The sequence below is a fragment of the Lemur catta genome, chromosome 5 (genome assembly GCF_020740605.2).
Source record: "Lemur catta isolate mLemCat1 chromosome 5, mLemCat1.pri, whole genome shotgun sequence".
In the NCBI taxonomy this organism is placed as follows: Eukaryota; Metazoa; Chordata; class Mammalia; order Primates; family Lemuridae; genus Lemur; species Lemur catta.
Window position 1 is genome coordinate 5,866,492 of NC_059132.1, and position 16,409 is coordinate 5,882,900.

The 16,409-nt window shown below is 42.0% G+C and overlaps 1 protein-coding gene across 2 annotated transcripts in view; it reads left to right on the top strand.

Moving 5' to 3' along the window:
* The first annotated feature begins 2,251 nt into the window (after window positions 1-2,251).
* UBE2D2 (ubiquitin conjugating enzyme E2 D2) overlaps window positions 2,252-16,409 on the top strand; it is a 41,026-nt gene continuing 26,868 nt past the window's right edge. The window contains exon 1 of one of the 2 annotated variants that reach the window (XM_045550945.1): window positions 2,252-2,942. In XM_045550945.1, the coding sequence (XP_045406901.1) occupies window positions 2,919-2,942 (24 nt within the window). In that variant the 5' untranslated portion in view covers window positions 2,252-2,918. Of the gene's footprint in view, window positions 2,943-3,462; window positions 3,534-16,409 lie in introns of those variants that run through there. The other variant, XM_045550946.1, reaches the window with a different exon arrangement.

Below are 16,409 nucleotides of genomic sequence, written 5' to 3' on the forward strand. Positions count from 1 at the left end.
ACCTCTTCCCTAAGAAAAAACCCTCCAGGGCTAGATGGCTTCACTGGTGAATTCTATCTAATATTTATTAAAGCAAGAAAAAAAACTAGCAATCCTACACAAACTCTTTCAGAACACAGAGGAGGGAACACTTCCCAATTTATTTTATGAGGCCAGCATAAACTTGATGCAAAAACTTTTTTTTTTTTGGAGACAGAGTCTCACTCTGTTGCCCTGAGTAGAGTGCCGGGACATCAGCCTAGCTCACAGCAACGGCAAACTCCTGGGCTCGAGCAATCCTCCTGCTTCAGCATCCTGAGTAGCTGGGACTACAGGAGCATGCCACCACACCTGGCTAATTAGTAGAGACAGGGTCTCACTCTTGCTCAGGCTGGTCTTGAACTGCTGAGCTCAAGTGATCCTCCTGCCTCGGCCTCCCAGAGTGCTAGGATTATAGGTGTGAGCCACGGTAACCAACCCTTGATGTGAAAACTTGATAAAGATAGTACCAGAAAATAAAATTATAAATCAATATCCCTCACGAACATAGATGCAAATGTCTGCATATTTTTTGATGCAGCAATTTCATTTCTAGGAATTTATCCTAAGCAAGCACTGTTAAAGCTATATAAAGATTAACTACAGGATATCTGTAGTTCATCCACAACATTTTTTTTTTTGAGACAGGGTCTCAAATATGGTACCTTTATATGATAGAATATGTAATTGTTAAAATAAGGTGGTAATGTTTGACAAAGGAAAATTCAGGATATGTTATTTATTTGAGAAGTAGATTGCAAAACAATATTAGGGAATGACCCTACAGTTTTAAAAGAAAAATATGTATTTATATGTAAGGAAAAAAGACTGGAAGGACATTAACCAAATGTCAGAAGTGGTTAAAACTTGGATGATGAGAGTATGGGTGATTTTTATTTCCTTCCTTGTGATAAGGAAAACCCCCATTAGCCACCTGAGACCCCCACCCCTCACAGAAGACCCGCATCAGCATAATACTAACCTATTACCTGGCCCATCAACTAATCTATTACCTGACATATCAACTAACCTATTACCTTAGCCACCTGAGACCCCAGCACTCAGACCACCCCAATTTAATAAAAGTAGGAAAAATCGGGTAGACGGGGCTCAGAATTTGGTGGTGAGAACCCTCTGGCGAATAAACCTTGATTCTCTGACTCTCCGTGTGCCGCTCGGTTTGTCCTTGGGGCCACCTGCTGTAACACTTGGGCTTACCTGTATTTATTGCAACATGTATATTGCTTTTCTAATAGAAAAATGTTATTGAGAAAAAAAATTAAAAATCTGACCAGTGGGCATATTTGTACCTCTCCCATCACATTTCTTGTGAAGAAAGTATCTGTGGCTGTGGAATGTTCTTCTTCACCCTCAACCTCAAATCTACCTACCCTGGACGACTGGATACAATTTTCTCTCACTGGGTCCCCGGTGGCCCTGCCCTTATGTTCTAACCCTCTCTACTCAGTAGGTGAGGCAGTATGAGCTTTGCCATTCACCTACTGACTTTTTGCAAGATTCTTCCCTTAGTTGGGCTTCAGATTTTTCTTCTTTAAATTCAGAAGCTAGAATCAACAATCTGCAAGGTCCTTTCCAGACACAGAGGAAAGAAGACAGATTTGGAATCAGAAAACCCTGGAGGTAGATTTGAGAATCTGGGCATTACCTCCCAGGAAAATATTCCTCATTATTCTCCTATGTAAGCGTTTCCAGTCAGATAATAAGCACCTCCCAGCCCCGGGCTGGCCTCGTAGCTCAGTCTGGTCAAGGGGTAGGACTGGGGACAGAGTAGGTGCTCAGTGAATTTTGTCTGCACTTCCTAAAAAAACAACTCCACATATTGTAGGCCCTTAGTCTGAAGGGCCAGTCTCGGTGCTGTCCGCGGCACAATTGAGAAACCGCATTCCCGGCAGGTGCCCCGGCTGCCACCACACGGCTTCCAGAAAGGGATCTGATTGAGATCCGCGACTTCACTAAAGTACTAGTTCTGCCACTGAAGAGCTGTGTGACCTTAGACAAGTACCTTCCTCCTTCAGGAACTTTGCAATGGGTCTAAGTGCCTCCTCCCAAGACTGATACGGGAACAGTCAAGCTATTTGGAAAACATCTGCCTTTCAACTTTTATTGACCTTTGACGACACCCGCGTGGGGTACCTGAGACCCAGGACTCCACGGTCGCGGCGCGGGAGCATCCGAAAGCCGCCCCCAGTCTCTCGCGAGATCTCCTTCCAGCGCTTTGCGGCGTCATCCCCTCCGCGGCGGTGGCGGCGGCGACGGCGGCGACGGTGACGGCTACGGCGCATACGATACTCACAGGGGCGGCCCGTATCCCTCCGCCGCCGGCGCGGCCCGACCCTCCCTCCCCTGGCCTGCCAATCCCCGCGCCTCCCGACCTGCACCTCGGCCTGGGCCCACCCCGCGCTCTGACGGCCCCACCCCGGCGGCGCCGCCCGCCTGCCCGTCCGCCCGCCCGCGCGTCCCTCCGTCCACCTGCAGCAGGCAGGAAGGCAAGCAGTCCCTCCGGCCGTCCGACCGGGAGGCGCCTGCTGAGCCCGAGACTTAGGCTCCTGCTCCTCGGCGGAGGGATCCGCGGCGGCTGAGGAGGAGGCGGCGCTGAGCTTAGGAAGAAGAGGCAGCTACGGCGGCGGCGGCGGCGGCGGCGGCTGGGGCGGCAGCGCATAAAGGGGCCGCCGCCGAGTGATGCGGTGACCGCTGCGGCAGGCTCAGGAGCTGAGTGGGCCCCGGCCCTCAGCCCGTCCCACCAGACTCCCCCTCTCCCGAACTCCCATATTCTCCGGCCGACCGCGATCGCCGAGGCAGCCTCAGGCTCCCTCGCCCCTTCCCCGCCCCTCCCCCGCCCCCGTCCCCGCCCCGGGGGCCGCCGCCACCCGCCTCCCACCATGGCTCTGAAGAGAATCCACAAGGTAAGCGACTGGAGGTCAGCTGCGGGGCTGGGCCACTGGGCGGGCCAGCTGAGCAGGCTGCGGCCTGCACTTCCCGTCGTCGCCTCCTCCGGGCTCGCGGCCTCTCTCGATCCCGCTGCCGGCGCTGGCCCCGCGGGGCGGCCTTCATACCCCACTCCCAGTGATGGCGCCCGTGGAGGCCCCGGCGCGCAGCCCGCGCGCTTAGGCCGGAGGTGCTTTGTACGTTCCTCTCCCGCTGCCTTTCTCGGGCCGCGTGGTATGGAATCCCGAGGCTTCTCTCCGGCCTGGGACTGCTGCGCTTGAGGGCCATTGTCCGGCCGGGCTGACCGGGTCGGGGGTGGCGCTGGGGCGTTGGGCAGCCCCATCGACCGAGGTCGAAAGAGCTCCTCGTCCCGTCTCTGCTCCCCCCTCCCCCCCACCTGCCTTAGCTCTCCGCACAGCAGCGCCTGAAATCGCGGCTCTTATCTCTGGCACACGGAGGAAGCCGTTTTGCCCGATCCGCAAGTATTTCTTTTTAGTTCACTTACCTCCTGGGAGGCTGCACGCTTCGGTCCACCCTGCTCGTCCGTCCAGAAAGTGTTAGAGTAAGAAGTAAGAAGGGGAAAAAATGACTTATGAGGGAGGAGGGAAGTAAAGGGAGAAGCATTTCATTTCTTGAGATGGCCATATGTAGTCAGGAACTAACACTTCAGTTTTGCGGGGTTAGGTCTAATGGGAAAGCCGTTAAATCGGTAATGGTAGAGGTAGAAACGTGAACGTTGAAAATCACCGGAGAAATTACAGAAAAATTCCTTTCACAGGCTCTGCACAAAATGAAATTTAACGCTGAAATCAGGTATTATGTTCAGGGAGACCTTTTTAACTTAGAAGGGGTTTTAGTAGATTTTCTATTAGATAGGATTTGTTTTTAAAATGAAGGGTTATTCATGTATTCATAAGGTTGTTTTCCTACTACTACATCTAGAGTATGGACTTGCCCTCCCCCCCCCCCAGTATTGTAACTTCTTAGTGCCATACACTATCATGTTTTTTCTTAGGAGTGGGGAGGCACCACTCTTAATTTTTGTCAGGTGTTTCACTTGGGTTCTGAGATTGGCTGTATTAAACCTGTAGCTACTTAGTGAGAAGGAGGTCCTGGGATGATCCATTCTGAACGATGGGATGAAGATGCAAGAGGAAAAGACCCAGTTTTCACCTTGCCCTAAACTAAGTCAGAATGCAGATTGATGATTTAAACACCTCAGCTCAGCAGTTGGTAATCCTGTTGGTTAATGTACATTAGGTTAGCTCCTTACCACCTTCTTTTGACTTCTTTGATTTTTAACAAATGAAAAAGGGCAGACTTTAGACAATAAATCTTGTACTAAAATGAAGCAGGGTATTTTTTTTTTTTTTTTTTGAGACAGAGTCTCACTCTGTTGCCTGGGCTAGAGTCCCGTGGCATCAGCCTAGCTCACAGCAACCTCAAACTCCTGGGGTTAAGCAATCCTACTGCCTCAGCCTCCCAAATAGCTAGAACTACAGGCATGTGCCACCATGCCTGGCTAATTTTTTCTATATATTTTTAGTTGTCTGGTTAATTTTTTTCTATTTTTTAGTAGAGACAGGGTCTCACTCTTGCTCAGGCTGGTCTCGAACTCCTGACCTCTAACCATCCACCTGCCTCGGCCTCCCAGAGTGCTAGGACTACAGGCATGAGCCACCGTGCCTGGCCTGTTAAAAGAAATTTGAACCTTAAGCAAAGATCTCTCGAAGAACCATTTAAGGGGTAGGAGGACACTGAGGAATAGTCATCGAAGTAAATATATACATAGGTATTTTTAAGGCTTTTAGGAATTAGATTCCTTATAGAATCTAATTGGGAACTTATCAACTTGAAATGCCACTTGGTTAATACTTGTAGAAGATTGTGCTCTTATTTTAAAATCTGAAGAGGACCAAGTGAGTATTATGTGTGATAATTTAGAGACCAAGAAAAGTAGCCTTTAATCTCTACATTGATTGATATGTGTGTTATAGAGACTTCTTCATGGAGGGAAATAGTACTTTGACTCAAAACATACATTTTAATTTTCTAATAATACTTGCCCCCAGTTATATGGTTTCTTATGTGTTACTACATATTTTCTGGAATAGATTTTCTCTAAAATATGTCCTATATTACAATTTTTAATAAGAAAATCAAGTTTAGAAATAATTTGAACTTTTAAAACTCAGTATTAACCTTTTCCCCCTGGCTTATAGGAGGAAGAGAGGAGACTTCCTTTCCTCAAAGTATGGCTTGAATTCTGTGAGACTGCCAGTGATTAGAAAAATGAAATTTATTTTTGGTAAACCAATCAAAAAGATTGTACAAACAAAATGGGGATCAATTTTTTCAAACTTTTTGTATGACACCAATTTTAAGTTGGATGGTGGACTTACTAGGTATGGATAAGACTAGTGCTGTCTTATCCTCAGTCCTAGTAATCTGTCTGCAATGGAATCCCCAAAAGACTTGCTTGGTTTATATACTTAAGTCTAGGTCTTGAACCTTCCCAATAATCATTCTCTGATAAAATAATTCTGCTTAAATATCTTTTCAACTTTAGATGTTGAACTGCATCTTTCTTTTTCTAAGAAAAAACACATTTGACATGCAGCATCTTTAGGAATTCAGTATCTTGTTTCTTTGACAGAGGGACACTATTCATGTCTGTGATTTTGACACTCTTTTAAAGGCCATGTCTTTTTTGGATAAAGCTTTTGATGGACGTTATTTTGATACTGCCTTAAGGTCTCCTGACCCATGCTATAAGCAGAATGTACCAAAGGGTGTCATTATGAACATCCAGTGTACTTTCGGGCGGGATTGGGATCCTTTGGGATTGTTTGTGTCTGCACTGCATGGCCCAACCGTGTTGTGTTTTGAGGTTTTCTGCTGACTTTTTAGGTCTTCAGCTTTGATTTTGATGCTTTGAGTGCCTGCCTCTAGCAGCACCACCCCCAGCCCTTTTCCAGTTGGCTGAATCTCATCTGTTGTGGGCTAAGAAACCAGATCACAGAGCTTATTAAAATTGTGTCTAAAATAAGATCCTGTAGGCTCTGAGTGAAGAGGGTTTCTTGTGTTTTGTGAACTGTGTGATCTCTGGCTGATCTGAGACCTTTTTGGCTTCCTGTTTTTCTTCTTTACTTTTGTTATACAGATTTAGGAAGCTATTTGGTGCTCTTAGAGTGCCATAATATTGAAAGATAGGGTTAATTTCTCTGTTCTTGGGAAGGATAAAAACCTAAATATCTTGATTCTTTGAGGAGTTGAAGAGAGATCAAAGTTAGGATACTACAAGCTTCTTTCTTAGCAGTTAAGTGCCTTCTGCATTTTAATGGTGTCCTACTAGTTATAGTTAACATTTGGTATAGATAGCGTTAAATCAAAGTAATGCCTGGATCAACACTTGATCTATTCTTTGTCTGTGATCAAGATTTTTATAGCTAGTTTCTTTTAAGACCTATTAAGAGACAGAAAAATAAAGTTCTCAATGAAATAAAGATTTCAAACTCTGATGGCTATAAAGGCCAGGAAGGTAACCAAGTGAGCAAAGAGAATGGGGAAGCTAGAAAATGCATGTGCTATCAGATGATGGCAGCTGCTATGTAGCTCCCTCCAAATTTCACCATTGCCAAAATCTGTAGGCCCAGTGTTGCCAGATCTTCCCTTTAAAAAAAAGAGAGAGAGAGAAGCTACAAACCCAGATTTTTGGCAACCGATTCAAATTAAAACAAAACAAAATACACTTTTTTGGTAGACACCAGTTTAATATGTGAATTACAAGCAACAAAAGATTGAGGTTCATTAGGTAATCAGGAGTGTAAGAAGATTAAATCATTTAAACCAGGAGTCCCCAACCTATGGTGAGTTGTATAGTTGTTTCATTACATATTACAATGTAATAATAATAGAAATAAAGTGCACAATAAATGTAGTACGGGTGAATCATCCCAAAACCATCCCTCCCTTCCCAGTCTGTGGAAAAATTGTCTACCATGAAAATGGTCCGATGCCAAAAAGGTTGGGGACCGCTGATTTAAACCATTACTTTCTTTTTAAAAGTTTAAAAATATTGCTTTATGTAGATCAACAGGATTAGTTTTTTTTTTTAATTCTAATTACTGAGTTTTTATATGGCTTTATGTGAAGTCATGGGGAAAGCCAGTTTAATAGTTGCATTGATCCCATAGTGGAAGTTTGCATCTTAATCTTCATTATGATCTGTTTCATGTTTTGAATCATCTTTCTGTAGACTATACACTTTAAAAATATCTGAGTTTGGGAAGTTACCAAAGCATGATTCTTAACGATATGGGAAAGGAGTTGTAACACTGTAACATACTAAATTTAAAAAGATTATTTAAAATACTGTACTTAGAGGCATAGTACCATATATTACGTTAGTATTATTGGATGTAAAGACTAAGTAAATTTCTATCAAGATGATGAAACAAATTAGCGTGTTGTCCGGTAGAGTACTGGAAACTTTAACATAATAAATGGTTGGCTGAAAATGGCTAGTTAAATTTATTTCTATCTTGGAAACCAGACATACCTTCTTACTCCAAACGATAAGCTCCTTGACAAAAATATTTCTGGGAAGACTTTTTTTTTATTAGAAAAGTATTCTTTGCTTTATAAAAGGTCATTGAATTGAGAAACTTTCCTTGGCTCTACCAGATTGCTATTTAAATAAAATTTAAACAGCCATCATTGAGGATAACTGTTAATAAATCTAGGTTTTATTTAAAGTATCTCAGTATGTATTACTGTGCTGCTGACTGACAAGGATCAGGTTTTGACAAGGTCCATTTCTGTATATTTTAGTCCAAAGAGGGATAGCTGCTAAAATATCCTAGGCAGTTCCCAGGATAGGAATACCTGACTCATGCCTGATGCTGCCAGGAACCTTTGCAGCCTCATCCCAGAAATGCAGGAGCACACTTGTTTTTTTCTGTAGAAATAAAGTTTCGGTGGTTAGATTCCCAGGCTAACCTTTAGAATCATAGTAAACTATAACATAGGGCCTGGATGTGGTGGCTCACACCTGTAATCTTAGCACTTGGGGAAGCCGAGGCAGGAGGATCCTTTGAGGCCAGGGGTTTGAGAACAGCCTGGGCAACAGCTAGACCCTATCTCTACAAAAAGTAAAAAGAAAAAAAATTTAGCCAGATGCAGTAGTGCATGCCTGTAGTTCCAGCTACTTGGGAGGCTGAGGCAGGAGGATAGCTTGAAACCAGGAGTTTGAGGTTGCTACGAGCTAGGCTGATGCCACAGCACTCTAGCCCGGGCAACAGGAGACCCTGTCTCAAAAAAAAAAAAAAAAAACTGTAACAGGGAAATAACAGTACCATTTGTGCTGTCTACAGAGTCCTATGAGATTCCAAGTAATAGAATCATAAAATGGTAGTGCTGCAACACATCTCAGGGCTGCTGGCTGAAAAGGCCATGTAACTTGCTAGATAAGACTAACACTAGATCAAGAACCTGGGTTTTTTGACTGTGTCCAGTGTATTTTCTGGCAGACCACGTGTTACCCTTACATAGCTGTTCGGTGTATAAATCTATAGGATGCAATCTTTTCTTTTGTTCAAACAATTGGGTATTTAAAGTATGTCCTGGAACCTGAAGATCTTCCTCACCTTCCCTTTATATCCTCACTGAGGTGTCCATTCCACGAACCCACTTAAAACTATGCAGATTTGGATGTTCTGTTCTCCATATATCTTTCACCAGAGTCAAATGTTTTTTTAATCTCAGGAGTTGACCAAAGTAACTATTCTGTAAAGAAGATAGAAATCTTACATGTGAATTCTTTCAGATTTCCTTAGAGGCATTTTTTAAAAAGCAACAACAACAAAAAAGTCCAAGCTATCATCTTTAGAATACTATGTATAATATCAGGAATGACTAAATCTTTTCAACAATCCTTTGAGAATTCTATTCTCCCCAGGTTAGATGAGAAAACATGTGGAGAAATAAACTTGCCTAAGATTATATAGTAATGTAGGAAGAGCCAGGATTCAGATGCAGGCAGTCTTAACTATAGAGCCACTGTCTTTCCAGATTTACCTGTTTTAGTCATCACTCTTCTCCCCTGTTGTCTTTGGAGAAACTTTACTTTTCCCTTTGCCAAACTAACTTTTGCTTTCCATCCTATTTCTTTCTTCCAATCCTTGCCTCTTTAGTAACTGTACCTGCTTTCATAGTTCCAAATCTTTTCTCTAACTCCCCTCAGCATGCAATCTTATCCAAGGTTTTCCCCCATCCTAAAAACAGCAAAAGAACTTTTTAAACTTCCCCTCCCCCAACTGTAGCTACTTCCTTCCTCATCTTTATCCCTCCCATCTCTGACATTTCAGTGCCAAAATTGTTGAAAGAATAGTCTATTCACTCTTCTGGAACTATTTAGTAAGGTCACTATGATTACTTAATTGCCAAATTCAATGGATACCTCAGTTTTTATTTAAATTTTTATAACAGTTAATATGGTTATCATTTATTTCCCTTAGCTTCTGATAAACTGCTTTCTGATATCTCAGATCTAGTGTTTCCTAACTTTATTAGAATGTTTGTCAAACTAGTGTTATTGATGGGATACAAACAAAAGTTTATGAAATCATGGATTCTTGTATTAAAATTGGCAGTTCAAAAGATTACAGATAAATTAATTAAAATATATAATCAAAACATAATACAACAAGCAAAAAAATTAAATTATTTTAAAGTATTAAGATGAAATAACTGTCTTTTCATTTTGTTATAAAATAACAGTTTTAAGAATAGTATTTTTCTTACATAATAAAAGCAACCTGCATTATTTGCTACATTAAATGTTATTGTATACTGTTTTTATTACAGTATAAGAATTTGTTTCAAACAAATATGTTATAGCAAAACAAAGAATACAGATTACACATTTTGGAATATTTGGGCATTTAGGGTACTGCTAACATTACTAATTGTCCCATCCTGGACAGGTCACCTAATTTTTCTGAAAAATAGATGTCTATGCTTTGCTTGTATTTATTTTTAAATAATTGACTTCTTCCGCTTAAGAATCAAGGACTCTGGCCAGGCGTGGTGGCTCACGCCTGTAATCCTAGCACTCTGAGAGGCCGAGGCAGGAGGATCACTAGAGGTCAGGAGTTCCAGACCAGCCTGAGCAAGAGCAAGACACCCATCTCTACTAAAAAAATAGAAATTAGCCGGACAACTAAAAATATATATAGAAAAAAATTAGCTGGGCATGGTGGCTCATGCCTGTAGTCCCAGCTCCTTGGGAGGCTGAGGCAGGAGGATTGCTTGAGCCCAGGAGTTTGAGGTTGCTGTGAGCTATGCTGACGCCACAGCACACTAGCCCGGGCAATAGAGCGAGACTCTGTCTCAAAAAAAAGAATCAAGGACTCTGCTTTCCATCTAAAACCTCTCTATTCTAGTTATAAGTCCATGGGGAATATGTTAGTACACTAGAAATATTTAGTATACAATAAGGTTTGATTAACTTCCAAAATATACATGGAATGATGACAGGAAGCATAGGATAGATCAGTGACGGTCAAGTAAACAGTGATACCAGAGGTTAAATGCTGCTTATACCAGAGAACACAGCTGGCAGAGCACAAGTGGGCATTGTTTGCTTTCTGGTGTGCAGGTTTCTTCAGGCAAATAATTACTTTAAAACTGGAAAAAAAATGCAGTATTTCTTAAGAACATGTATTAAAAATGATAAAATTGGCCGGGGGCGGTGGCTCACACCTGTAATCCTAGCACTCTGGAAGGCTGAGGCGGGTGGATTGTTTGAGCTCAGGAGTTTGAGACCAGCCTGAGCAAGAGCGACCCCATCTCTACTAAAAATAGAAAGAAATTATATGGACAACTAAAAATATATATAGAAAAAATTAGCCGGGCATGGTGGTGCATGCCTGTAGTCCCATCTACTCAGGAGGCTGAGGCAGGAGGATTGCTTGAGCCCAGGAATTTGAGGTTGCTGTGAGCTAGGCTGATGCCACAGCACTCTAGCTTGGGCATCAGAGTGAGACTCTGTCTCCAAGAAAAAACGATAAAATTTACAAACAAATACTGCTGCTTTTTTATTACTGTAATACATACTAGTATCTTATAGGAAGTACTGCTGTAATTGAAACAGTTCTAGTTGATCCTTCTCAGAATCATTCTCTTTTTAAGTGCCTTTCCTTATACAGAGAATGTCATCTTACTCCACTCCCACCTTCTCTTAAATTTTTTATTCAGACTTGGAGACCCAGCAGAAATGGCTTCTTTGGGAAGCGTGCCCCAGGCATACGGGCAAAGTTGCAATGTAGAATTGTTTCTTAGTATGTAAACATGATTGATTATTACCCTCTCTAGACGAGCTCTCGTGAGCAAAGTTTCTGTCTTATTCTTTGTATTCCTATAAAGTTCCTATATCGTATTCTTCGTATTCCTACTACCTGATGTATAGTAGATATTCAATGTTTGTCAACAACATTAAGTGAATGCCAACATCAGGTGGTGTGGTAGAAAAAAATAGTAGGATTTTGGAAGAACTGTGGCTTTAGCCAAGTTTAATTCACTTAATTTTCTTGAGCCTCAGCTTCCTTATCTATAGAATGCGGATTATGTCACATGGCCTTCAAGTCGTTGGGAAAGATAGAATAGTGCTTGGCACTTACGGAGTACATGAAAAGTAGTTTTTTGTTGTTGATTTTGTTCTTTACAAATATGCCTGGTATTTTTGTTCACAATACCCCAAATCCGGAAACAACTCAAATGTCCATCAATAAGTGAATTTATAAACAAAATGTAGAATATGCATACAATGGAGCATTATCCAAAAATGAAAAAGAACAAATCAATTGTATACATCTGGCTGGTAGCAGAGGCTCATGCCTGTAATCCTAGCATTTTGGGAGGCCTAGGTGGGAGGATCAAGACGGGCAATATGGTGAGACCCTGTCTCTACAAAAAATAGAAAAAATTAGCTGGGCATGTGGCAGGCGCCTGTGGTCCCAGCTGCTCTGGAGGCTGAGGCAGGAGGATCGCTTGAATCCAGGAGTTTGAGGTTGCAGTGAGCTATGATGACACCACTGCACTCTAGCCTGGGCAATAGAGTGAGAGACCCTGTCCTCCCCCCTCAAAAAATAGATACACATCTGCCACCTTATCAATTTATTAATCAGTTCCAAGTTCACCCTCCAGTATCTGCTCCACTGTAAGGAGCTGGATTCTTTCACCTTCGCAGTGAACAGAATGTTAGACTTTGTCAATAGAGGGCACTGGAGGAACATTGCAGAAGGAAGGTGATTCTTGGATTTGGTGGGCTATTTTTTTTTAAGGTTTTTAAATATTATCACTGTCTTAACCAGCCAATAATGGTGAGCCATGGAATTGAATCTTGAAATCTTAGGTGTCAGTGTTAAATGTATGTTTAGCATTTCACTTCATTGCCATGCCAACCCAAAAAAAGGGAAAGAAAAAGCCCTAATGTGAAAATAATGAAGTTTTATATTTCTAAATTCAGAAAGGTACTGAATTTCTTTTTCAACAGACTTTAAAATACTGTCACGTTAATGTTTTTAATACATGTAATATTTTTGTAAGTCTAGAATTACAAAAACAATTCTCTTAAACATTATCTTATAGTAGAAGTGTCTGCTGCTGTCCTTTGAGCACTTACCCCCCCCACCTGTATTGCATCATGCCAATATAAGAGATAGTATTCCTTTGCCTACTTCTTTTTTTTCCTTTTCTTTTTTTTTTTGAGAGAGTCTTAGTCTGTTGCCTGGGCTAGAGTGCTGTGGCGTCAGCCTAGCTCACAGCAACCTCAAACTCCTGGGCTCAAGTGATCCTTCTGCCTCAGCCTCCCGAGTAGCTGGGACTACAGGCATGTGCCACCATGCCTGGCTAATTTTTTGTATATATTTTAGTTGTCCAGCTAATTTCTGTCTATTTTTAGTAGAGACGGTGGTCTCGCTCTTGTTCAGGCTGGTCTTGAACTCCTGAGCTCAAATGATCCACCCACCTCGGCCTCCCAGAGTGCTAGGATTACAGGAGTGAGCCACCGCGCCCGGCCCCTTTGCCTACTTCCTAAGGGCTTATGTCAGGTAAAAACTTTGAAATCAAAGTTGATTTTTACAGAAACCTCAATGATATGATTTTAGGAATAGATTTCTTAAAATAATAGCACACTATTTTGATACAAGCAGTGGAGACAAAAAGAAAAACAAATAGCACACTAATGGCAGTGAGTGATTTTCTTTAGATTAAATGTCTTCTTATTTATACCATTTGTATAAGTTTCCTTGGGTGGCCATAATAAATGACCATGAACTGGGTGTATCTTCAGGGCTCCACTCCCTCTAGATGCTGTAGGGGAGAATCCTCCCTTGCTTCTTCCAACTTCCGGTGGCTGTCAGCATTCCTTGGCTTCTTTGGTTTGTGGTCACATCACTCTAATCTCTATCTCCATCTTCATGTCACCTTCTCTGTGTGTATCTTCTCTTTTGTTTCTTATAAGAATTTGTTACTAAACTTAATTACATCTGCAAAGACCCTTTTTCCAAATAAGTTAACATTCACAGGACCCAGAAATTAGGATTTACACATATCTTTGGGGGGCTATTCAATCTATTACACCATTTAATCACCAAATTCTAATAAAGTAACCACGGGCTTTTTAGGGTTGTAGGGTTCTCCCCTTCAGAGTCTTGACCTGTGGCCTGGGCTAGAGTTCAGTGACATCATCATAGCTCACTGCAACCTCAAACTCCCGGGCTCAAGCAATTCTCCCACTTCAGCCTCCTGAGTACAGGCAGAGGCCACTATGCCTGGCTGATTTTTCTATTTTTTGTAGAGATAGGGTCTTGCTCTTACTCAGGCTGATCTCGAACTTCTGGCCTCAAGCAATCCTTCTGCCTCAGCCTCCCAAAGTGCTAGGATTACAGGCGTGACTCACCTCACCCAGCCCAGGTTTGTTTTTCTTTTTAAACTTTCTAAAATTTTGAAACAATTTCAAACCTACAGAAGAGTTGCAAGTACAATACAAAGCACATTGTTTTCTTTAACCATTTCAGAGGAAGCTGTCAACACGATACCTGGTAAACCTCAAGTACTTTAATGTGTATGCCTCATAAATAAGGATGTTCTGCTGCATAATCACAGTACAACCATCAAAATTAGGAAATTTCATTTGATACCTTACTGCCATCTAATCTTCAGACTCCAAGTTTTGCCAATTGTCCCAATAATGTCCTTTAGAGGAAAGGATCCAGTACATAGTTAGTCATTGTGTTTAGTTATCATATCTCTTTAGTCTCTTTGAATCTGTAATAGTTCCTCAGTCTTTCCTTGACTTCATGACCTTGACACTTTTAAAGATTACAGTCCAGTTATTTTGTAGAGTGTCCCTCAGTTTGGGTTTATCTCATGTTTCCTCGTGGTTAGATTCAGGCTATGCGTCTTTGGCAGTATTGTCACAGAAGCGATGCTGTGTCTCATCCTTTGCATCCTATCAAATGGTGCATGATTTTGGTTTGATTCTTTTCCTTGTGTCCTGTCAGTTAATGTGCAATTTTAGTTTGACCCATTACTGAGAATTTTTACTTTCATCACTTAATTATGGTGATGTCTACCCGGGTTCCCTACTCCTCTATAGAGTTACTGTTTTCCCCTTATAATGAGAAAGTAATTTGTTGGGAAACACTTTGAGAATATGTATTTATCCTTTTTGTATTAGTTATCTATTGCCTCATATGAAAGTACCCCAAAACTTAGCTGTTTTAAACAACAAACATTTATCTCACACAGTTTCTGAAAGCCAGGAATCTGAGAATGGCTTATATCTATCTAGGTAGTTCTGGTTCTGGTTCAGGGTCTTTTGCAGTTACTACCAAGCTTTTGCCTGGGGCTGCAGTTGTCTGAAAGCTAGAGGATCCTCTTCCAAACTCACCCCCATGGTTGTTGACAGACCTCAGTTCTTTGGGGGTTGTTGGACTGGGGGACTTATTTCTTCCCCACATGTATCTCTCCAGAGGCTGCCTGATGTGCTTAGGACTTGGCAGTTGGCTTCTCTTAGAGTGAGTGATTGGAGAGAGAGAGAGAGAGAGAGAGAGCAACAAATGAAAACCACAGTGTCTTTTATAACCTAATCTCACAGACCACCCCAGTACAATGTGGGAGAGAGGACTACATAAGGGTGAGAGTACTAGGAGGCAAGGATCATTGGAAGCCATCTGAGAGTCTGTCTACCACACTGGTCATCAAAATTTTTAACTTACTCATTTTAAGGTTTATATCTTATATAGATTGGGCATGGTGGCTCACACCTGTAGTCCTGGCGCTCTGGGAGGCTGAGGCGGGAGGATCGTTTGAGCTCGGGAGTTTGAGATTAGCCTGAGCAAGAGTGAGACCCTGTCTCTACTAAAAAAATAGAAAAAAATTAGCCTGACAACTAAAAATAGAAACAAAAAATTAGCCGGATATGCTGGCTGATGCCTGTAGTCCCAGGTACTCAGGAGGCTGAGGCCGGAGGATCCCTTGAGCCCAGGCGTTTGAGGTTGCTGTGAGCTAGGCTGACACCACCGCACTCTAGCCTGGCCAACAGAGTGAGACTTGGTCTCAAAAAAACAAAAACTCTTTCTACATTTATATTCAGTATTTTTTGTATTCCTAGCTTCCAGTATTGCTGTTGATAAGTGCAAAACTATTCTAATTCCTGATCCTGTGTGTACATGTGACCAGTTTCCTTTCTGAGAGCTTATATGTTGTCTTTGTTCCTATCATTGTGAAATTTTAGAGTGTATGGTGATGTAGGTCAGTTTTCATCTATTTTTCTAGACATTCAGTTGGTCTTATCAAGCTAAAAATTCATATCCTGAAGTTTTGAGAAACTTTCTTGAATAATTTTATTGATGGTTTCATTAACTCCATTTTCTCTGTTCTCCCTTTTTTTTGAACTTTATTGGATGTTTGGCTTCCTGTACTGGTCTTTTCTCTCCACTTCTATCTATATGGATTATTTGCCTATTCTGGATATTTCGTATAAATGGAATTGTCCAATATGTGGCATTTTGTGTGTCTGGCTTCTTTGATTTAGCATAGTGTTTTCAAGGTTCATTGATGTTGTAGTATGTGTCAACACTTCATTCCTTTTTATGGCTGAATAGTGTTCCATTGTAAGGGCATACCACATTTTTCTCTCTTTGAGACAGAGTCTGACTCTGTTACCCGGGCTAGAGTGCCGTGGCATCAGCCTAGCTCATAGCAACCTCAAACTCCTGGGCTCAAGCGATCCTCCTGCCTCAGCCTCCCGAGTAGCTGGGACTACAGGCATGCACCACCATACCTGGCTAATTTTTTTTTTTATTATTATTTTTAGTACAGATGGGGTGTCACTCTCGCTGAGGCTGGTCTCGAACTCCTGAGCTCAAGTGATCCTC